Source organism: Aquarana catesbeiana, linkage group LG01 (assembly GCF_042186555.1).
Source record: "Aquarana catesbeiana isolate 2022-GZ linkage group LG01, ASM4218655v1, whole genome shotgun sequence".
Taxonomy (NCBI): domain Eukaryota; kingdom Metazoa; phylum Chordata; class Amphibia; order Anura; family Ranidae; genus Aquarana; species Aquarana catesbeiana.
The window spans coordinates 71,715,265-71,738,563 of record NC_133324.1 but is presented as its reverse complement, the minus strand read 5'-3'; the positions used below and the strand labels follow the sequence as shown (position 1 = coordinate 71,738,563).

The 23,299-nt window shown below is 43.5% G+C and overlaps 1 protein-coding gene across 2 annotated transcripts in view; it reads right to left on the bottom strand.

Annotated features, from left to right (window-relative positions):
- The window catches only part of WDR7 (WD repeat domain 7), a 586,970-nt gene that overhangs the window by 526,884 nt on the left and 36,787 nt on the right, over positions 1–23,299 (bottom strand). For both annotated transcript variants that reach the window (XM_073620215.1, XM_073620224.1), the window contains exons 8-9: positions 18,558–18,703; positions 15,967–16,069 (exon numbers count right to left, since the gene is read on the bottom strand). In XM_073620215.1, coding sequence (XP_073476316.1) covers positions 15,967–16,069; positions 18,558–18,703 — 249 coding nt within the window. The remainder of the gene's footprint in view (positions 1–15,966; positions 16,070–18,557; positions 18,704–23,299) is intronic.

The window sequence follows — 23,299 nt, the reverse complement described above, 5'->3', positions numbered from 1 at the left end:
AACTCTGGCTATGTATTGACTACGCTTACTCTGTTTACCTTATTATTATTATTAATCAAGTGTGATTAACTGTACTTCTGTCTCGGTCTGATTCATGGTTTCTGACAGTGTCAGTCTGTCTACCGCAACATCACAGTCCTGCTATAAGTCACTGAATGAATAAAAATTCCCATATATATCCCATACGTTGTAGATGCGAGAACGTTTGCTTAAACCAATGAATATACACTTATTGGGATTTTTTTTTAACCAAAAATTATGTAGCAGAATACATATTGGTCTAAAATTTATGAAGAAATTCTATTTTTTTAAATGTTTTAATTGGATATGTTTTATAGCAGAAAGCAAAAAATATATATAATTTTTTTTTTTGCCAGTATTTTTTTTGTTTACAGCACAAAATCATAAAAAAACTCAAAAAAGTGATCAAATACCACCAAAAGAAAGCTCTATTCTGGGGAAAAAAGCACATACGTTTCATTTGGGTACAGCGTCGCACGACCGCGCGATTGTCGTTTAAAGTAATGCAGTGCCGTATCGCAACAAATGGCCTGGTCATGAAAGGAGGATAAATCTTCCGGAGGTCAAGTGGCTTGGGTTTTTTTTTTTTTGCTGGATCTTTCTGACAGCATCTGCACATATACTGTATATGAGTAATTAATTACACCCGTGTACATGAGCCCTGTAACACATACTAAAAATTTGTTTTAAAAAAAAAAAAAAATGCATGTATTACTATATACATTTATCAAAAGTCTAAAAAGTAAATTAGCCCTCAAAATCAGTAGGTAAGCCAGAACAGCAACCCCACAGATGAGTAATTCCAGTGTCTGCACAGATGCCGTCTTCCTGTCCCCTCCAGGTCACAGTAAACACTGTATGTGTTGGGGGGGGGTGCTGCAATTCACTGTTTACTTACAGCATGTCATAGGTATAGGGGGCAAGTGTTCACGTCTATTATGAGAATAACACTAGACATTGTGTTTAAGAACAATGCGATGATTGCAGAAATTTGCAACTAGTCACATCAGTATCTCAAGAGACAATGTGAAGCTGGGAATAATGATGTAATGCACCCGGTGAAAACAGATAATAACTGTACGTTGTTTAAACAAAGCAAATCACAAAAACAAAGAGCAGGTGGGGTTTGGATGGGACATAATTACACAATTTCGTCTCGAAATTGGCAGCAGTCAAAACTGCGGCTGCCTGGTGGTGGAATGTATACGTGAAAATGATTAATCAATGGGGAGCATTTGTCACCCAGCAACGGAAATGGTAGGAGACGGGGCAGAAAGCCCACCTACATCGCTGGATGTACTGCTACAGGACGAGCCTCAGAAAGAAGCAGACGATCGCACTGAAAGCTGAATTTAACTCCTAGAAGCTTCACAATAATCAGCTACATAAAAAATAGTGGCAGAAGAAAAAAAAAAAAAAAAAGACAGCGTAGTCCATCGAGTCTGTCCCATTTTCTTTGTTTTGTTTTTTTATACATTTTTTTTTGGGGGGGGGGGGGGGGGGTTAACTTTATTGTCCGAGAATAGATCTACAGTGGGTATAGAAAAGAATCGCTCCCTTTAAAATAATCACATTGCGTTGCTTTGCAGACTGAAATGTGAAGACCGCTGTATTTACTCAGTGCAACTTATATCATCCAAATGAAAGATACAACACCAACATGTCAGAAAATAAATAAATAAAAAACAAATCACTGAGTTGGAAAAAGGATCACCCCCTTGTGTCAGTATTTTGTTTTACCACCTTTTGCTTTAATAACAGCCTTGAGACTCGGTTCACACTGGAACAAGCTGCGGATCCTGTGCGTCCCTGTTCCCCGCTTCAGGGACGAATCACGGCCAAATCTATGCCTGAATTCGGCCCCAAAACGGAGCCAAAGACGCACAGCGTTTCTGTGTAGTGCGTTCCTCAGCCACAACGAAGATATATGAACCGGCTCCATAGGGAGCCAGTCACATTCTCCTGCTATGCTAATTGGATGTGGGGGAAACCTGCATCCAATTCGCATAGGTGTGAACCCAACCTTACTCTGTTGGGATATGTCTCTACCAACTTTTCACATCTAGACTTTGCAATATTTGCCCACTCTTTTTTGCAGAACTGCAAGTTCAGGAAGGGGGGATGGGATCTGGGGGCCCCCTTGTTTTGGTGCGTTTTTCTTTTTTTAAAGACCAGAAAATGCAGCAAGCAGGATTTTTTCCCCCGCAACGGATGCGCACCACCCCAGTGTGAACACATACATACAATTTAAAAAGGGAAGCATTTTTATTGAGCTTTTCAGGCAATTTTATTGAACTCAAAAGTGCTTCAAAAACGCCTCAGTGTGAAAGCAGCCTTATATGCACATATGCACACTAATTAGTGAAATGGGTTTTGAGGTATGGTTTAGGCTGGGTTCACACTGGTACAACACGACAGTGGATCAGACTTTGCCTTGCGACTTGAAGTCCGACATGCGTCCAACTTCGATGAACAAGGATCCGACTTTGATCCCCAAAAATACCATGGCACTGTGTCTGGTATGAATATTTAGGGGGAACTCCATGCAAAATGTAAAAAAAAAAAAAAAAAAAACAAAAAAAAAACGGCACGTGTTCCCCTTCGAAGAGCTTATCAGGCTCTTCAGTCTGGTATGGATTTAAAGGGTAACTCCTACGTCGAAAAAACAGCATGGGGGTCCCCCCAAAATCCATACCAGACCCTTATCCGAGCACGCAGTCCAGCAGGTCAGGAAAGGGGGTGGGGACGAGTGAGCGCCCCCCCTCCTGAACCGTACCAGGCCGCATGCCCTCAACATGGGAGGGGTAGGTGCTTTGGGGCAGGGGGGCCCTGCGCCCCCCACCCCAAAGCACCTTGTCCCCATGTTCCCGACAACCCTGGCCGTTGGTTGTTGGGGGTTTATCGGAATTTGGGAGCCCCCTTTAACAAGGGAGCCCTAGATCCGCCCCCCCTCCCTATGTGAATGAATGTGGGGTACATTGTGCCCCTACCCATTCACCAAAAAAAAAAAAAAGTAAAAAATAAAACACAGTACACAGGTTTTTAAATTACTTTATTAAGCAGCTCCGGCATCTCATACGACTTTCTCCCCTTTCTCTCCGGTTCTTCTCCCTCTGTCCGCTATCTTCTGCCGGGGGTCCTCCTGTTGTCCTGATGTTGAATCAACGCTCTCTCCCGCTCTAATGCCAGGTGCCACTACTTATATTGGCATGGGGCGGAGTCATCAGAGGCCCGGTCCTTATGAAGTCGCCGCCAATCATGCCCCGGGTGGTGATGTCATAAGGGGCAGGGCCTCAGGATGACGTCACACGGTGACCCTGCCCCATGTCAATATAAGTAGTGGCACACCGCGCAGCCGGCATTAGAGTGGGAGAGAGCGTCGAATCAACAATCGGAAGAACAGAGAGAGAAGATAGCGGAGAAGACCAAGCAAAAGAGCGAGAAGAAAGCAGGAGGAGACCCGGCAGAAGAACCCTGAGAGAGAGCGGAGAAGAGCCGGAGAGGGAAGAAGAAGTCGGAAGAGACGCCAGAGCTGCTTAATAAATTACTTTAAAAATCTGTGTACTGTGTTTTATTTTTGACACTTTTTTATTTGAATGGGTAGGGGTACAATGTAACCCATACTCATTCACATAGGGTGGGGGGGGCTGGGATCTGGGGGTCCCCCTTGTTAAAGGGGGCTCCCAGATTTTGATAAGCCCCCCGCCCACAGACCCTTACAACCAACGGCCAGGGTTGCCGGGAAGAGGCCCTTGCCCTCATCAACATGGGACTAGGTGCTTTGGAGAGCTACTTTGATTGATAAGACACTCAAACAAATAAAGATTGCTGTTCAGAAGAAACATCAGCTGATGTGAACCAAGCCTCACACAAAGGATCTCTGAAGTCATGCGATCAAGAGTATTTGATCTGCATAAGGCTGGAAAGGGATACAAAGCAATCTCAAATTGTTTAGGCATCCATCAGTCGACCATTAGACAAGCGGTCTATAAAATGGAGACAGTTTGGTACTGTGACTACTTTTCCTAGAAGTGGACTCCCAGCCAAGATGACTCCTAAAGCGCAATGCAGAATCCTCAATGGGGTAAATAAGAACCAACAAGTTACAGCTAAACGCTTGAAGACATCACTGGAGCTGGCAAACATCCTTGTTCCAGAGTCGACCATACATGAGTCTTTGAACAGGCAGTGTGTCCATGGCAGAACACCACTAAGGAAGCTGCTGCTCACCAAAAAAAAAAACATTGCTGCATGCCTAAAAGTTTGCCAAAGAGCACCTTGGCAAACCCAAACGCTACTAGAAATATGTTTTGTGGACGGATGAAACAAAAGTTGAATGGTTTGAGAATAATACGCAGCACTGCAAGAAAGGCACAGCTTACCAAAATCAAAACATCATCCCAACGATGAAGTATGGTGGAGGGAATATCAAGATTATGGCTTGCTTCGCTACCTTAGGGCCTGAACCACTTGCCATCACCGAGAAGAAAATGAATTCCCAAGTTTACCAAAATATCCTACTGGATAATGTCAGGGTGGCTGTCCGGCAGCTGAAGCTTACTAGAAGTTGGGCGATGCAGCCATGTAAATGCAGCCAATTTTATATACACCAGTGCTCACACAGGGATAGGCAATGCCCCCCCCCTCCCCCCACACGGTGCACATGTGGGTCTTCAAGTCTTTAAAATAAAAAAATCACCTCTAACTTAACCTAGACAGCACAAAGCCTCCTGTCCTTTAAGGGCCACCAGGAATTTTATAGGAGATTACTAAAAGGAGACGTATGAAAATAACAAAAAAACGAAAAACAAAACATACATTCATAATCTCCTTTATACCGGGAGCATCGTGGTGATGCTGCAGCTGTCCCCCACCAAGAACTGAGTGATCACATGACAGATGATCACTCAGTTTTCGGCCCACTCTGAGCACAGAGCTGGTGACTGTCAGCCACCATTCTCTGCTCTGCCCCTCCAGGGCTCATTGAGGCGCTGGGTGGGAGAGGGGGTGGAAACTGCTGGCTCAGGCTATCATCAGCGCAAAATAGAGTCGGGCTGCAGGAAGCACGTTATTTGATTAATGAATACAAGGCTTCATATATTACTGGCCAACTTCTCCACCTCAGCCAGTCAGAGGAAGACCTGTATTTAGTTATGAAATACAATGCTTCCTGTGAATGGCAGAGCAGTGCTCAGTCTAAGTGGATTTCGATGGGAAGTCTCCATCCCGCTGCTGGAACACAGCACTGTATACTTTAAAGTCACAAGAAACCTGGAGTTAGACTTTACATTTCAAACAAAGGTCAAGCTTTATCCACTTCAGCCCTGGAAAGATTTGCCTCCTTAATGACCAGGCCATTCTTTGCGATACGGCACTGCGTCGCTTTAACTGACAATTGCACGTGTGATGCTGTACCCAACAAAATTGATGTCCTTTTTTTCCCCACAAATAGAGCTTTCTTTTGGTGGTGGTTGATCACCTCTGCAGGTTTTATTTTTTGCGCTATATACAAAAAAAGAGCGACAATTTTGAAAAAAAAAATAAAAAAAACAAACAATATTTTTAACTATGTATACAAAAGATACGCTGCGCTAAGGTGAAAATATCAATCTGGAGATTATTAATGCATATGAGGTATACTGAATATACAGAATAAGCGGCTTATCCAGCCACAGCAAGGCATAAAGGATATATATAAAAAAAACAAGTGATTTTAAAGTGCAATGTGTAAATTATATACTAGATGTATACCATTAGAATGAGAGTAGCGATTACTGAACTACTACCTGTATATAGAATGGATGAAAAAATCATTTATATAGTCTGAAATTTACCGTGTGAAAAAATAAAACTATATATATAAATATATCACAGTGATAAGTGCAAAATACAACAAAGTGCCAAGTGCCACACAATGAGTGTGAATATCAAATCCAAGATGTGGTACGTGATTATTAAAGTCCAATTTATGAAAGAAATGCACATAAAGTCCATAAAAAGTTCATAAAAAATCAAACGTGCGTGCATTAATCTTAGTGCTTAGTGCTCAGAATTCCATGCTCAAGTGCCATCCAGTGACCCCCCCCCCGGGGACAGCCGCTCACCTCAGAGCGTGCGACTCAGCTGTGAGACTGAGTCTAAACACGCTTATGAGCCATCCCAGGGCTCAGTGATGGAATGCAGATACACAGTTTTCCGCAGCAACTCCACAGTTAGGAATAAAGGAAAAGAAAAACTGGATAGTGTGATATCGTTTATTAGATATTTATTGGGATAAAAGCTTCCTACATTAGGGTACTCACATTTGCAAGGTGCGCGAGTGCACCAATCTGATAACAGTCTCCAAAGTTTGCCTGTCAGAAGGGATAAGCTGTGCACCGCATCTCAGTGGAGTGAAAGGCTCCGTGCTCCGTCCTGGCCCCTCCCCCACGGAGCACGGAGGACGGAGCCTTTCACTCCACTGAGATGCGATGCACAGCTTATCCCTACTGACAGGCAAACTTTGGAGCCTGTTATCAGACTGGTGCACTCACGCACCTTGCAAATGTGAGTACCCTAATGTAGGGAGCTTTTAACCTAATATGTATCTATAAACGATATCACACTATCAAGTTTTTCTTTTCCTTTATTCCTACCTGTGGAGTTGCTGCGGAAAACTGTGTATCTGGATTCCATCACTGAGCCGTGGGATGGCTCATAAGCGTGTTTAGACTCAGTCTCACAGCTGAGTCGCACGCTCTGAGGTGAGCGGCTGTCCCCGGGGGGTCACTGGATGGCACTTGAGCATGGAATTCTGAGCACTAAGATTAATGCACGCATGTTGGATTTTTTATGAACTGTTTTTATGGACTTTATGTGCATTTCTTTTATAAATTGGACTTTAATAATCACGTACCACATCTTGGATTTGATATTCACACTCATTGTGTGGCACTTGGCACTTTGTTGTATTTTGCACTTATCACTGTAATATATTTATATATATTTTTTTATTTTTTTTATTTTTTCACACGGTAAATTTCAGACTATATAAAATGATTTTTTCATCCATTATATATACAGGTAGTAGTTCAGTAATCGCTACTCTCATTCTAATGATATACATCTAGTATATTATTTACACATTGCACTTTAAAATCACTTGTTTTTTTATCTATATCCTTTATGCCTTGCTGTGGCTGAATAAGCTGCTTTTGCAGTATATTCAGTATACCTCATATGCATTAATAATCTCCAGATTGATATTTTCACCTTTGCGCAGCGTATCTTTTTTATACATTGTATTGCACGGCATATGAAACGTGTTCTGCGCGGGCAGCTAGGTGATTTCCACATTTGAGGCAATATACCATTGTGGCTCGCAAAATCCCCTTTTATCTATCTAATATGTTTTACTATCTGCTATAAAACAAATCCAAAAAAAAAAAAAAAGGAAAAAAAAAAATGTAAAAAAATGAATTATTTCATTAGTTTAGGCCAGGGGTAGGCAACGTCGGCCCTCCAGCTGTGGTGAAACTACAAATCCCATCATGCCTCTGCCTCTAGGAGTCATGCCCGTGAGTGTCAGGGTCTTGCAATGTCTCATGGGACTTGTAGTTTCAAAACAGCTGGAGGGCCGAGGGTGCCTACCCCTGGTTTAGGCCAATATGTATTTTACATTTTTTGGTAAAAAAAAATCCCAATAAGCAAATATTGATTGGTTTTTACTGCTAATGGTGGCGATCTGCAATTTGTAGCGGGACTGCAACATTGCGGTGGACAAATCTCACCCCAAGTGACACTTTTTGGGGACCAGTGACACCAGATCATTGCTAAAAAAAATGCACTGATGTATAAATGACACTGGCAGGGAAGGAATTAACACTAGAGGGCAATCGAAGGGTTAACTGTGTTCCCTGGGTGTGTTCTAACTGTGCGGGGGATGGGCTCACTGGGACAACACAGAGATCGCTGTTCCTGATCACTGGGAATAGCAGATCTCTATGTTGTCCCCTGTCAGAATGGGGATCAGCCTCGTTTACAGATCCCCCTTCTTCCTCTCTGTACTGCGATTGTGGGTGGCCAGCAGACATCGTGCCCACAGTATCTCATGCACAAAACGACATACAGGAAAGTCATTTCGCGCAGCCAGGCCACCCTGCCACAGTATACGTGCGGTGGGCAGTCGGGAAGTGGTTTTAAACAATTACATATACCCAGGGAAGCGACTACCTACAGATTATACACAGGGATGAAACAAATCCTCCTACATAAGTTGTACCTGTCTATCTGCATTTTTTTCTTCCCTACATCAGTTCAAAGCCCAGAATTTTTTTTAAGCTTATCTGAGCGTTCAGAAAAAAAGGGTTGGAGAGCTGAAGTTACACTCTGCAGAAATGAGGAGAGCTCTGCGGGCTAATTAGAGGGAAGGGACACACCCCTTTCACAGAGAACACAGAAACAGAGCTGAGGCTGTCAATCAGCTGGACCTCCCTCCTCTGTCACTTTTTTCCTCTTGGTGTCAGGAAAAAGTCAGAAGTGTCTCATGCTGATAGCAGAGGAACAGGGCAGCAGACAAAAATGACACTTAGTGCTCCTAATTAAGACAAGTACACTATAGAGTGATATTGCTTTGTTCATATTTCATGTCTGAGGTTTACAACCATTTTAAAAGAAAATTTATTAAAAACACTAATGCAAAGGTTTAATCTCATGGCATGTGCAGATATGAACTTATAAGACATTTTTAACCGCACAGATAACATGCATGTAATGATTATAAAGAGAAAACTAATTTAGGTGCATAAATCTGTGCTTCCAGCTGCAGATTAGATCTTCTGAACGCATCTAATTGCATGTAAATGCAAGTATATTTAAAACACCAAAAAAACTTGATCTAGGGATTATAAAAGTATTTTTTTTTTAATGATATCCAGATCAATTTCTCCTGTATTTAAAATAAAACAAATGCAGAAGGCTTGTGCAATTGAGGGCTTAGAGTCACCATACACATTACCATGTAATAAAGATATACTGGTTCACAATTCAACAGCATGCACAATACAAGCACCGCAATGAAGAGAGGGAAGGAAGTGGACAGTGGTCAACAACATGCAAGTTCAGTAAAGTCCCAAATATCACACCATGCTGTATTAACCACTGCACATTACACAGGGATTAGTCAGGAATCTCACACAGGTATTACACACTCTTACTATGAATTCAGGGGGCTGCATGTGAAGCAGAGTCCGCGGCGTGTACAGCTCTAAGACTTTCTCTTGGTCAGACAGGTGCTCACATGCTGGAACCTGGACTACAGCTTCAACGTCAAACCTCTCCAGTCCCTGTCATATCGCAAATTAACACTTTAAAATTAAAACATTTTCCCCAAAAAATTACCAAACTAATGGCCACTCACTGAGAAGCTAGAGAGACACTGTCACTTTCAGGCCAAAGCCATCATCCACCGGTACATTTCCAGTGATCCGCTGCATATCCTTCCTCTCCCTAAACAAAGCCTACTGATTTAGCAGTTTACAAACTCAGTTAAATTCAAGGCATGGCTTGAATTATAACGGTTACTCGTGTGCCTGTGTTAGATTTTAATTGATCTCTCAACCCATCAAATGGCTGAAGTTGTAACTGATCACATGTAAGACACAATGGTAACACAGTGAACCAAAGAGGCTAAGATGGCAGCTCCTTTGGCTATAAAGAAAAAGGAAGTATAGTTGCACTTAAAGGGCTCATTTACACTTGCTTTGGCTTCAACAGACATTACCAACTAATTTACACATGCTTCAAAACAAGGCTTCGGAAAGGCTTTGTTAAATAAAGCGCTCTGAACAGCAGTCAAAGCTCCTGTCATTAAATAAAATGGTTACCCTAGGCCCCTTTCACACTGTTGGACCGTTCAGGTCCACCTGTCAGTTTTGTTGGCGGACCTGAACGGGCGCTCCATGTTAGTCTATGGAGCGACGGATGTTAGCGGTGACATGTCCGCTGACATCCGACCCGGTCCCATCTGCTAAAATCAGACGGATGGCCCTACGTTCATATCCGTCACTGGCGGATCGGGTGAGATCCGATCTCTCCATAGCAACCAGCGGCACTCAACAAGCCCCTCCCTGCTCAGTGAGCAGAGAGGGACCGGTCATCCTCCAGCTCAGCGGAAGCTCAACGGAGAGATCTCCCGCTAAGCTGGCGGACAGAGGCGGACTCCGTAGCAGCGGATTTGCCTTGTGAGAATGACGCATTACAGTCCTGTTTACACCTTGCTTTTGCTTTGGCCTTGCTTAAAAAATTATACACAATGTAGCTTTAGTGGTGCTTCAAAGTCTCCATAGAAGTCTATGGCAAAGCTCACTTGAAGCCCCATCAAAGCCTCAAAGCCCCACCAAAGCCTCATCCAAGCCCCACCTAAGCCCCACCTAAGCCCCACCTAAGCCCCACCTAAGCCCCACCTAAGCCCCACCTAAGCCCCACCTAAGCCCCACCTAAGCCCCACCTAAGCCCCACCTAAGCACCAAGCAAAAGCAAGGTGTAAACAGGACTGTCAGTTAACCATTTTATTTAGTGACGGGGGCTTTGACTGGCGTTCAGAGAGCCTGTATAAGAAAAGGGTGTCCGAAGCCATGTTTTGAAGCAAGTGTAAACTAGCTCTAGGGGCTCATTCACACCATGGTGCAGAGACATCCGTTTTTCTGCACGCGTTCTGTAAAGGCCCCAAAAAAAAAAAAAAAACACAATTGTTCTATATGTGCCCTGGTCACACCACAACACTGGCAGGAATCTGCAACATGTTTGCAGTTTTCTGCATGGGAAAAAACTGACATGACATCAACATTTGTGTGAACATGGCACATAATTGACACGCATGAACCGATGTGAAACTGATGTCTCTACAAGTGCAATCTGTGCGGTTTTCCCATCAGTTTTCATGCACGTATGGTGAGGACGAACTGGCACAAATCTGGGTATGGTGGAGTATGTGACCTCCTCCTATGTGACAGTACTCTGACCTAAAGGCCAAATTTTATGACCCAAGCACTGTCACATGATGGTAAGGGTGATACCACCACTTCCTCTAGGCCCCAACATCCGCTGACACCTGGTATTTTGGTGCCAGGGGAATTGAAGGAAAGGCAAGCATTAGTTGGTCAAAAGGGGACTTTAACAAGGACATGGAATGAAAAAAAAAGGGATGGGGAAGGGAACAGTGTCCCTTTAACCGGTTCCTGACTGGCGCACGCCGATGTACGTCGGCAGAATGGCACGGCTGGGCAAATGGACTTACAGGTACGTCCATTTGAATTCCCCGCCGTGCCATTGCGTGCGCGCGTGCCGGCCTGGAGCTCCATGAGTCGGGTCGCGGGTCCCGCGGACTCGATCGCCACGGGGATACCCGCAATCGCCTCACGGAGAGGACGAACGGGGAGATGCTGATGTAAACAGCATCTCCCCGTTCTGCCTAGTGACAAGTGTCACTGATCACAGCTCCCTGTCATCGGGAGCTGTGATCAGAGTAATGACACTGCTAGCCCATCCCCCTACAGTTAGTAATCACTCCCCTAGGACACCCTTAACCCTCCCCGCCCCCTAGTGGTTAACCCCTTCACTGCCAGTGTCATTTACACAGTAATCAGTGCATTTTTAATCGCACTGATCGCTGCATACATGACAATGGTCCCAAAAATGTGTCAAAAATGTCCAACATGTCCGCCATAACATCGCAGTCACAATAAAAATCGCTGATCGCCGCCATTACTAGTAAAAAAAAAAATATTAATAAAAATGCCATAAAACTATCCCCTATTTAGTAAACGCTATAACTTTTGCGCAAACCAATCAATAAACGCTTATTGCGATTTTTTTTAACCAAAGATATGTAGAAGAATACGATCGGCCTAAACTGAGGGAAAAAAATGTTTTTTTATATATTTTTGGGGGATATTTATTATAGCAAAATGTAAAAAATAATGCTTTCTTTTCAAAATTGTCGCTCTTATTTTGTTTATAGCGCAAACAATAAAAAAAAAAAAATCGCAGAGGCGATCAAATACCACCAAAAGAAAGCTCTATTTGTGGAAAAAAAGGACGTCAATTTTGTTTGGGAGCCATGTCGCACGACCGCGCACTTGTCAGTTAAAGCGACGCAGTGGCGAATCGCAAAAAAAGCTCTGGTCAGGAAGGGGGTAAAATCTACCGTGGCTGAAGCGGTTAAGCATGATACAAAATGTAAAGATTAATGTGGCTAGGGTTTTAAAGTATAACTAAATGTAAAACTTATTTTTTAAGTTTTGGACAGAGTGGAGAGGGATTAGAACACGTCAGCTTTTATTGCTGTCTGTGCCCCCATTAAGGAGATTTACCCTCTTTATTTGTCCTGTTTACTGTTATCACTGAAAGTGAAAGAAAATTCCAAATTTTGGGTTATGCCCTGAAAAGTAAGAGAGGGGAAATTATTCTATAGGGACACTAGTTCTGGTGGCCTGGGGGTCCCCATAGAGGGGTTACCCTAATTGAGACTGAGGAGCCCAGTGTATGCCAGAGAGCTTCTGGGCTGGGGTTACAGCCACTCGCTTTGTGTGGTCCCCTATAATAAGGGACCACTGAGTTCTGGTAAGCGGCAGTGTTTACTGTGGTGGAGACATTTTTCACTTGTCACTTTCTTTGGGAATCCTGCAAACACATCACCATTGAAGAATCACTAGTTTTCATATGGACTAATTATCATCATGATATGGCCTTTTGATTATCTATAAGTATCGTTATATATGGACTTCTTTCACTCAGTCACGATTTGTTTTATTGTTTAGTATTTGATTTTCAATATTCATCCTAATTTTCACCACTTGGCACTTTATATTTCACCAGCTCATCACGGTTGTATTTCCACTTTTTTATTGCAGTATATTTTGACTTATCATGTAGATCAGGGATATGCAATTAGCGGACCTCCAGCTGTTGCAAAACTACAAGTCCCATCATACCTCTGCCTCTGGGTGTCATGCTTGTGGCTGTCAGAGTCTTGCTACGCCTCATGGGACTTGTAGTTCTGCAACAGCTGGAGGTTTGCTAATTGCATATCCCTGATGTAGATTATTGAGCATCACTTTTCAGCTCAGCTATTCATTCACGTATATTTGCACAGAGTGGATCTGCTAATTTCAGGTTCACTTAGTGCAGCATATTGGTACACATTGTGAGTACACATTACATCACACTGTTTCATGATTTCAATTATTTACAGCGTGACTGCTTTTTATTTCTGCTTAGTGTTGTATAACGCTTTTTAGTCGCAGCTTAGCGTATTGTCCGTTAATAGCGCAGTATATTTATATATTATATATATAAATATAAATAAAATATAGGGAAAAAGTGTCAATGAAAAAACACAGTACACAGGTTTTTAAAGTAAAGTAATAAAGTAATTTATTAGGCAGCTCCGGGGTCTTCTTCCGACTTCGGGGGTCTCCTCCCAGTGTCCTGATCTTCTGCTGGCTCCTCCGCTATTTTCTGCAGCTCTTTTGCTAGCGGTGGCCCGGACTTCTGCCTTCTTCCCTCTTCTCTTCTTCCGATGTTGACACGACGCTCTCTCCGGCTGGAATGCTCTCTGAGCGCTCCACAATGGACTTATATAGGCAGTAACCCCGCCCCCTTATGAGGTCACTGTCCCAGGGCATGCTGGGACTGTGCCGTCATAAGGGGGCTGGGTCAACATCACCCGGTGACCACGCCCCCTAAAACGTCACAGTCCCAGCATGCCCAGGGACTGTGACGGTATAAGGGGGCGGGGTCACCGCCTATATAAGTCACATCAGAGCGCTCAGAGAGCATTCCAGCCGGAGAGAGCGTCATGTCAACGTCGGAAGAAGAGGGAAGAAGGCAGAAGGCAGAAGTCCGGGCCACCGCTAGCAAAAGAGCTGCAGAAGATAACGGAGGAGCCGGCAGAAGATCAGGACACCGGGAGGAGACCCCCGAAGTCGGAAGAAGACCCGGAGCTGCCTAATAAAATTACTTTAAAAACCTGTGCACCCCCCCATGTTGAGCGCCCTCCCGGTTCAGGAGGGGGGGGGGGGCGCTTGCTCGTCTCCACCCCCTTTCCTGACCGGCCGGGCTGCGTGCTCGGATAAGGGACTGGTATGAATTTTGGGGGGACCCCCACGCCGATTTTTCTGCAGAGGGGGTTCCCCCTTACAATCCATACCAGACCTAAGGGCCTGGTATGCCCTTGGGGGGGGGGACCCACGCCCGTTTTTTATTTAAAATTTGGCGCAGAGTTCCCCCTCATGATTCATACCAATTACTGTATGTTTTCATTTGTTAATGCCAAAGTTGTGGCAAAGTCGTACAAAGTAGTACTGCTCCCAAATCGCAGTGAAATCGCGGCAAAATAGCCGCCACGAAATCGCGGTAAAATCAAGCGACTTTGAAGTTGTATAATTGTGAAAGGGACCTAAATCTGTTTTAGTGAGCACTTTTTCTTTGCCAAGATAATCCATCCACCTCACAGGTGCGGCATATCCAGGTGCTGATTAGACAGCATGATTATTCCACAGGTGCGCCTTAGGCTGGCCACAATAAAAAGGCCACTCTAAAATGTGCAGTATTACTGTATTGGGGGGGTTCTGAAAACCAGTCAGTATCTGGTGTGACCACCATTTGCCTCACACAGTGCAGCACATCTACTTCCCATAGACACAAGCAACAGGTTGTTGCTTGTGTCCTGTAAAATATGCCACACCTGTGAGGTGGATAGATTATCTCAGCAAAGGAGAAGTGCTCACTAACACAGATTTGTGAACAATATTTGAGAGAAATTAGGTCTTTTAAGTACATAGTCGTAGATCTTTGAGTTCAGCTCATGTTAAATGTGGGCAAACACAAAAGTGTTACGTTCATAATTTTGCTCAGTGTGTATGTATATATATTTATTACACACACATATATATATATATATATATATATATATATATATATATATATATATATATATATATATATATATATATATATACACACACTTTAATGGCGTCCCAGTCTTATGCCCTGTACACACGGTCGGATCGGATTGTGTTGTCAGAAATTCCGATCGTGCATGGGCTCCGTTAGAATTTCCGACACACAAAGTTTGAGAGCAGGATATAAAATTTCAAAAATCCGATCGGTTAAATTCCGATCGTGTGTACACAAATCCGACACACAAAGTGCCACGCATGCTCAGAATAAATGAAGAGATGAAAGCTATTGGCTACAGCCCCGTTTATAGCCCCAACGTACGTGTTTTACGTCACCGCGTTCAGAACGATTGGATTTTTGACAACTTTGTGCGACCGTGTGTATGCAAGACAAGTTTGAGCCAACATCCGTCAGAAAAAATCCATGGATTTTGTTGTCGGAATGTCTGATCAATGTCCGATCGTGTGTACAGGGCATTAGTCTGTAGTGTTCAATATTGAATTGGCCAACCCTTTGGAGCTATAATGGCTTCCACTCCTCTGGGAAGGCTGTCCACAAGGTTTAGCGGTGTATCTATGGGAATGTTTGACCATTCTTCTAGAAGCGCATATCTGAGGTCAGGCACTGATGTTGGATGAGAAGGCCCGGCTCACAGATATATATCTATATCTATATCTATATCTATATCTATATCTATATCTATATCTATATCTATATATGTGTGTGTGTAAGTATGTGGTATTGGCTAGAATATAGTCTGAAATAATGAGGGAACATGCAGAGTATAAACTGTTGGAATTTAGAATGCCAAATGGAATCCACTACTACTGCATGTACAGTGATATACAATGTAATACTGACATATAATCACACACATAGGTTGGACTTGATGGACTTGTGTCTTTTTTCAACCTCACCAACTATGTATACCCATGCCCTTATTTGGCAAACCTTGATGTACACCAGATTGTCCCAATGTTTTTCAGTACCCAGGCAGACACAAACCTTTTTGCCCTCCTTCGGCATGACGCTGTACAGTAATGGGGGAATAGAATTCTCCACTGCTTTCCCAACATCAATTCGGAATGAATCGCTGGCAGGAATACAGCTAAAAAACAAATATCAGAACAAAATGTTTTCCTCCTTTTAAGTGGACAGTAAAGAAGATAAAATCAGCACACATCACAGACAGATTCACTGCAATATCCATAGTGCAAGGTCAAAATATAAATATTTTATCTAAAACAACCAATTAAAAGTGTTTCTAAACAAAACTGGAATCAAATTGGTTACTAAAGGAAATCAAATCGTTATTTTTTTCATGCACCTTTAAGACATCAGCACTGTTGATTGTTTTATCTACCAAGGAACTAACAACAGTAAAGCCTCAACTCCAGACAACTCCAGGCCCCACACCCTGCAAAAGGTTAAATCCTCATTAAGTCAAGAGGGTTGCAAAGGAGACTGTATAGGTTACCTTTTTCCTCACTTCAAAAGGCTCCCCCTCCAGTGGTGTTCCTGGCCTTCTCTCAAAGTTGCTTCCAGCCATGGTCACATATCCACACTCCCACCACATACAATACATGATTAAGGCTGGGTTCACATGGAATACCGATGCAGCTGACAGCAGGGGTTCGGTGCGTCCTTATTCTCCATTTCAGGGATGCATTAGGCCTGAATTTTTGCCTGAATTCGGACCTGAAAACTGAGCCAAAGACGCACAGGACCCCCCATGTAATTTGCTCTGCAAGCTGCCACAGAGATGTGTAAACCGGCTCCAATGAGAGCCAGTCACAATCTCCTGTCATGCGATTTGGATGCGGGGAAACCGCATTGAAATTCGCACTAGTATGAACCCAGCCCATTGTATGTGATGAGACAGATAGACCACCCACAGAGCTTCAGGGAGAAGAGCAGAGTGCTGGCGTAAGGTAAATAATGCAGCCTCTTCCTGTACACTTTGGACAGAACATACATTTAACCTAAGCAGTGGGGGGGGGGGGGGGCTACAAGGGTTTTTTGGGGGGTTTTTTCATGTGCCCGAAGTTGATTTAAGGCAATGGGTAAGGTAGTTGCTAGTCTTACTCGGTCAATACAGATTTTTTTGTATGTCGGGGAGATTTCCCTTCACTTCCTGTCCCAGGGACGCAACAGGAAGTGAGAGGAAAGCTCTCCAAAGCCCAGGGGAAATCCCCACTTCAATAACCATCACCAAAACTGTCAGGCACAGAAAACAGTGCATTTGGGATGTAAGGTTTAAGCCTAGGTTCACATTGCTGTGGGTTAGCTGAACTCGCACGATTTCCACCCGGCAATGCAGTCCAATCCTGCACAGATGTGTATACAAATCGCCCCATCAAAGTCGACAAAAGTAGTACAGAAACTACTTTTGGGAATCGGTGCAGCGCCGCAAAGTCACATGCCAAATCGGACCAATGTGAACCTAGGCTAAAGGAAGGATGTACTGAGGAAGTATGGAGGCTGACACCCCTGACCTCCCTTCCATAAAGTTCTAATCAGCTAAATTCCTGGCTGACATTCTGGTCCAGTGGTATCAGTACTATGAGTCACTGATACAGAACAAGCAAGGAGATAAGGACCTCTGACCTTACTCTGGCTTTTCAGCTCCATGAGCTTATTCCAGCGTTTCTCAACTCCAGTCCTCAAGGCATCCCCAACAGGTCATGTTTTCAGGCTTTCCATTATTTTGCACAGGTGATTTGATCAGTTTCACTGCCTTAGTAATTACCATAGTCGTTTCATCTGAGGGAAATCCTGAAAATATGACCTGTTGGGGCGCCTTGAGGACTAGAGTAGAGAAACACTGGCCTATTCCATGTCAATGTTTTGCATTGGCAGCCTCCATATTTCTCTCAGTAATGTTCCATTTAAATAATCTTCCGATTTGCATATTAGTAGCCCTGTTGGCTTTGGAAGCTAAGAAAAAAAAAAAAAAAAAACCTGTCCTGGCTGTAGGAACTACTTGACATTTATTCTCCCTCTCCAAATGTGTGTATTTTCTTAAGGGCACTTTCACACTGACAGCGTGGGGGCATCAGCGGTAAAGCGCCATTTTAGAGGTGCTTTTCGGCTGCTAGCGGGGCGCTTTTAACCCTAGCTAGCGGCCAAATAAAGGGTTTAAAAGCGCCCGCAAAGCGCAGAGGCACTGCCTATTGATTTCAATGGGCAGGGGCGCTTTAGAAGCAGTGTATACATCGCTCCTAAAGCGCCCCTAAGATGCTGCTTGCAGGGTTTTTTTTTTTTTTTTTTTTTTTTTGTTTTTTTTTAACGTCCTGCCGGCGCACCGTTCCAGTGTGAAAGCACTCAGGCTTTCACACGGACTGCAGACGAGGCATTTTTCAGGCTCTTTACAGGCGCTATTTTTAGCGCTAAAGCGCCTAAAAAAATGCCTCCAGTGTGAAAGGGGTCTAAAGGAATTCAGATCCAGTATTTTATCTAGAAACAAAACTTGCAAATCACAATTACTCTGTCAGCCAATAATTATTAATGTTTTCCTGCTTTAACCAGGGGCTACTACTATAACAAACAATCAGGAGTAGCTCAACAGGGTTATAGTGCAAATCTGACCAACTCACCTAGCTGGAAGTTTGTAAATAAAGCTTTGCCCGTCTTCAGTCCAGATGATAACTTTATCTGCAGAAATAAAATCCCCTCCAGTCCACATCTGACCATCTTCACTTGGGACAGAACACAACAGCGAGTAGTCTCCAGCATCGAAGACCTGGAGGAAAAACCAAAAGATGTCAAAGTGCTGACATGGGAATGGTTTAGTTCATACGGTGCTTACCATGACCTAGCATCTCCAGTTCTCCAACTACACTGGAGGAAGATTTACTAAAACTGGAGGGCAAAATTTGGTGCAGCTCTGCATAGAAACCAATCAGCTTCCAGGGTTTTTGTCAAAGCTGAATTAAACAAGCTGAAGTTAGAAGCTGATTGGCTATCATGCACAACTGCGCCAGATTCTGAGAGCTCAAGTTTAAGTAAATCTCCCCAAAGTCACAAACAAAATTAGTGACCAGAGCAGAAGTGCTCAGTTTTTGTACAGATATCTAGTTAATTTATAATACTGCTTGCTTTGCAGAATTTTTTTTTTCCAGTTTAATTAAAATTGAACCATAGAAAGCTTTTATCAAAGTTAAAACTTTTCGCCTCTGTTAATGTAGTACTTCAGGCAAAAATATATATAAGAGGAAACATTTAAGTCAGTTATACATTCACTAGAAAATTAAAAATGTATTAATTTTTTATTTCAAAAGTGGTCATTAAAGGTTTTGAATGATAAAACTAGGGAAAGTTCAGAGTAATTCATATCCTTTGAAGAGATGAAAGGAGATAGTATGATACACATAAATGTAATAGCTATAAGTACTTACAGTAAAACTTCAAAAAGTGTAAAGCATAATCCATGTGATCAACAGTTTTGATGGTTAGAAAAATAAAAGCTGGGGGTGCTACCTGTCATGAAAATGGGAAGCTCTAGTATACCAATGCAATAAATACATTTTTTCATGGAACTAGCACAAGTAAATTAATCTGTACCGAGCAGCCTTTCTCAAACTTTTCAATACAGAGGAACCCTTGAAACAACATTTCTTGTCTTTGGGAGCCCCTGCTAATACTTACTATATCTACACCTCATGATGCATTAGTGTGATGGTCAGTGGGAAGAATGCTCCTTACACTTGAGGTCATTGGGAAGAAATACCCCCTTACAGATAGCTAAAATGATCAATAGAGTCAGTGGGAACTTATCTGAGAGGCAGAAGTTGCTCATTGCTCAAGGAACCCCTAGCAACCACTGGAGGAACCCTAGCTGAGAAACCCTGGTATAGATTGTAGCCACCTGTGATCACCGATTAAAGCAAAAAGTTAAAGTGGTTGTTAACCCACTCATACAAGTGAATATAATTCTCTCTTTGTCCTAATGACAGGAGCTCCTGTCCGTTTTATAAAAAAAAAAAAAAAAGCCTACTTTATCATAATTCACAGCGATTCCCTGCGATAACATGACCGGCCAGCTCTCTCCTCTGCCCAGCTGACAGATGCAGCAGGCGGGGCCGAGATTCCCCCACTGACGTCAGCCAGGACAAAAAGGGGGGAGAGAGCCAGCCGGTCATGTGATCCCGGGGGATCACTCAAATACGGTAAAGAAGGCGTTTTTTTGTTTTTTTTTTATAAAACACAGAGACATGAGCACCTGTCATTAAGAAACAAGCAGGATTAGATAAGATTTTAACAGTTATTAGAGCAGCAGGGCAGAGGGGGTGGGCACTGTCACAGGAGCAGACAGGCAGGGAGGGAGGGGGGAGAGCACAGAGGAGAGAAAGGATAGCTGCAGCTGATGGAGACATGTAAACTGACCACGGTGTCAGGGCTCAGAAGCCATGATATACCGTGGTCAGTCTACAACGGGGAGAGCAGAAATTGGCAGGATCAGTCAGGTATTGTCACAGGGGAAAAAAATTACACAGCAAAAGCACTATGCTGTTATTCATGCTTTAAAAAGAGACGGGATCCATTTATTTAACAAACGCTTTAACCTTAAAGAGGAGTTCCACCCTGTGGTCGGGTAAAAAAAAAAAAAAAAAAAAAATTAAAAGTCAGCAGCTACAAATACTGCAGCTGCTGACTTTTAGTTGGACACTTACCTGTCCCAGGGTCCAGGGATGCGGGGGATCGAAGCCCCGCTCGTCTCCCCCTCCATTCAGCGGCGCCCGCATTGCAACTGTGGGCGCCGGGCTGTGGCTTCACAGCCTGGCACCCACTGCGCATGCGCGAGCGGCGCCGCGATTGGCCGCTCAGTCACCTGGGACCTGTAATGGGTCCCAGATGATTGACAGTGGTGAGGGAGCAGAGCCCTTCCTGTGCCGAGGGGGAAGTGATGTCACCAGCCCAGGCACTGGAAGGGGCAGACTACGAGGGACCTCCTAGCAACAGGCATTTAGAGGTTAGTAAAAAAAAAAAAATATCCAAATGTTTTTTTGTTTTTTTTTTTAAGGATTTTTCAAGTATTTTTGTTTTTTTGGGTGGAACCCCACTTTAACAGAAGACTGTCAAGGTGAACTAACACCAGACACTCTCCCCACCACCCCCAGTCCCCACTATACTTTTGGAGTTGCCAAGCAGTCGGCAACCCCCTAGCTGCTCTAGCAGTCCAGGGATAGGAAATCCCTGCTCTTCTCCCTCCGTGATGCGCTCCCAGGACACACCAGATCGATCTACTGTGACGGTGCTGGCCAATCAAAATGATCTGGTTCATCCTGGAAGCGCTACACAGAGAAGAGGAGAAGAGTGGGTAAATCCCCAGATCACTGGAGTGGCTACAGGGGTGCCGACAGCTCAGCAACCCTGGAGGTAAATACAGCAGGGATGGGGGAGGCAAGGGTGTCCAGTGTTAGTTCATCAGTACATTATTTCTGTAAAAGGTGAACAATTTAACAGAACACAATATAATCTTCTTGAAAAATATTCATCCAGAGAGAAGCCTCCATAAAAGAAGGAAAGCTTCTCCTAGTAGAGTGAAGTCCGAGCAGTTTTTTTCTTGCCAGTGTCCAATCACCTGAAGGTAGCTGCATATAACTCAGTGGTATTGAAAAAAATAGGATTTTTATAACAGTTTACCTGTAAAATCCTTTCCTCTGTGTCACGGGACACAGAGCCATAGTAGTTAATATGTGGGTTATAGGCCACCTTCAAGTGATGGACACCGGCACGTCATAAGACAAAAAGTGCACTTCTTATATAACCCCTGCCACTAACTGGGAGTACCTCAGTTTTGTAGCAAAGCAATACACGTGTATGCCAAAGAAGGGAGGACCTCTGTGTCCTGTGATGTACTTCTAAGAAAAGGATTTTACAGGTAAGCTGTTATAAAAATCCTATTTTCTTATCGTACATCACGGGACACAGAGCCATAGTAGTTACTATGTGGGATGTCCCATAGCAATGCCAACTGAAGGGAGGGAGACACAACAAAAGTAGGGCACCAAGAGACAAGAGGACTTATACTGCAGCCTGCAGTACACTGTGCCCAAAGGCGATATCCTCATGACCTTTTACATCTATTTGATAGAATCTGGTAAATGTATGGACTGAAGACCAAGTTGCGGCCAGCCTTGCAGATCTGAGCCATGGAGGGTTGGTGATGCACTGCCCAAGAAGCACTAACAGCCCTGGTGGAGTGCACTTTAATATGAAAAGGAGGAATTTTCTTCTTTAAACCATAAGCTTCAACAAACACTTGATGAATCCATTTAGGAATAGTAGATTTCTACGCTGCCTGTCCTCTTTTAGGACCATCTGGCAACACAAACAAAACATCCGTTTTACGAATCTGAGCGGTCACTTTCAAATAGACCTTGACCGCTCTCACCACATCAAGAGAATTTAGTAACCTCTCTTCCACAGAACGAGGTTCTGGAAAAAATGAAGGCAGAACAATATCCTGGTTCAAATGAAAACCTGACACTACCTTCGGTAGGAATTTAGGATGAGGCCGCAATACAACCTTATCCTTATGAGTAATCAAATATGGCTCTTTACAAGAAAGAGCAGCCAACTCTGATACTCTTCTTGCAGAAGATATGGCAACCAAGAAAATTATTTTCTTTGTCAAGAGGACTAAGGGAATATCTCGTATTGGCTCAAAAGGCTCTTTTTGTAATGCCGACAGGACTAAATTTAAGTCCCAAGTGTTCAGGGGTGGCCTAACTGGAGCGTTAAGCCATGTTACCCCCTGAAAAAAGCTACGAACCAAAGAGTGTGAAGCAAGTGGTTGTTGAAAAAACACCGATAAGGCTGACACCTGGCCTTTGATAGTACTCAGGGCCAGCTTCATTTCTAACCCCATCTGTAGGAATTCAAGGATCCTACCTATGACATATTTCCTGGGGTGCCAACCCCTGGATTCACGTCAGGAGACATATGCCTTTCAGACTCTATAGTATATGACTCTGGAGGCCAGCTTCGTAGCATAAACAAAAGTAGAAACTACTGAAGCCGACAGCCCACGGTCTTTCAGAATGTGGGTCTCAATAGCCAAACCGTTAAATTTAGCGTTTGTAAGGAAGGATGAAATACCGGGCCTTGTGAGAGAAGGTCTGGCCACAGTGGTAGGGTCCCCTACTAGGGGTGCAACGGATCAAAAAACTCACGGATCGGATCGATCCTTGGATCAGAGTCACGGATCGGATCATTTTTCGGATCAGCAGAAAAAAAAAAAAAAAAACACACAAATCTTGTTACACCCACCGGAGTTTTAGATTTAAAAGCTATTTTCAACACGTAAAACCGAGCTTATATGCATAAATACAGC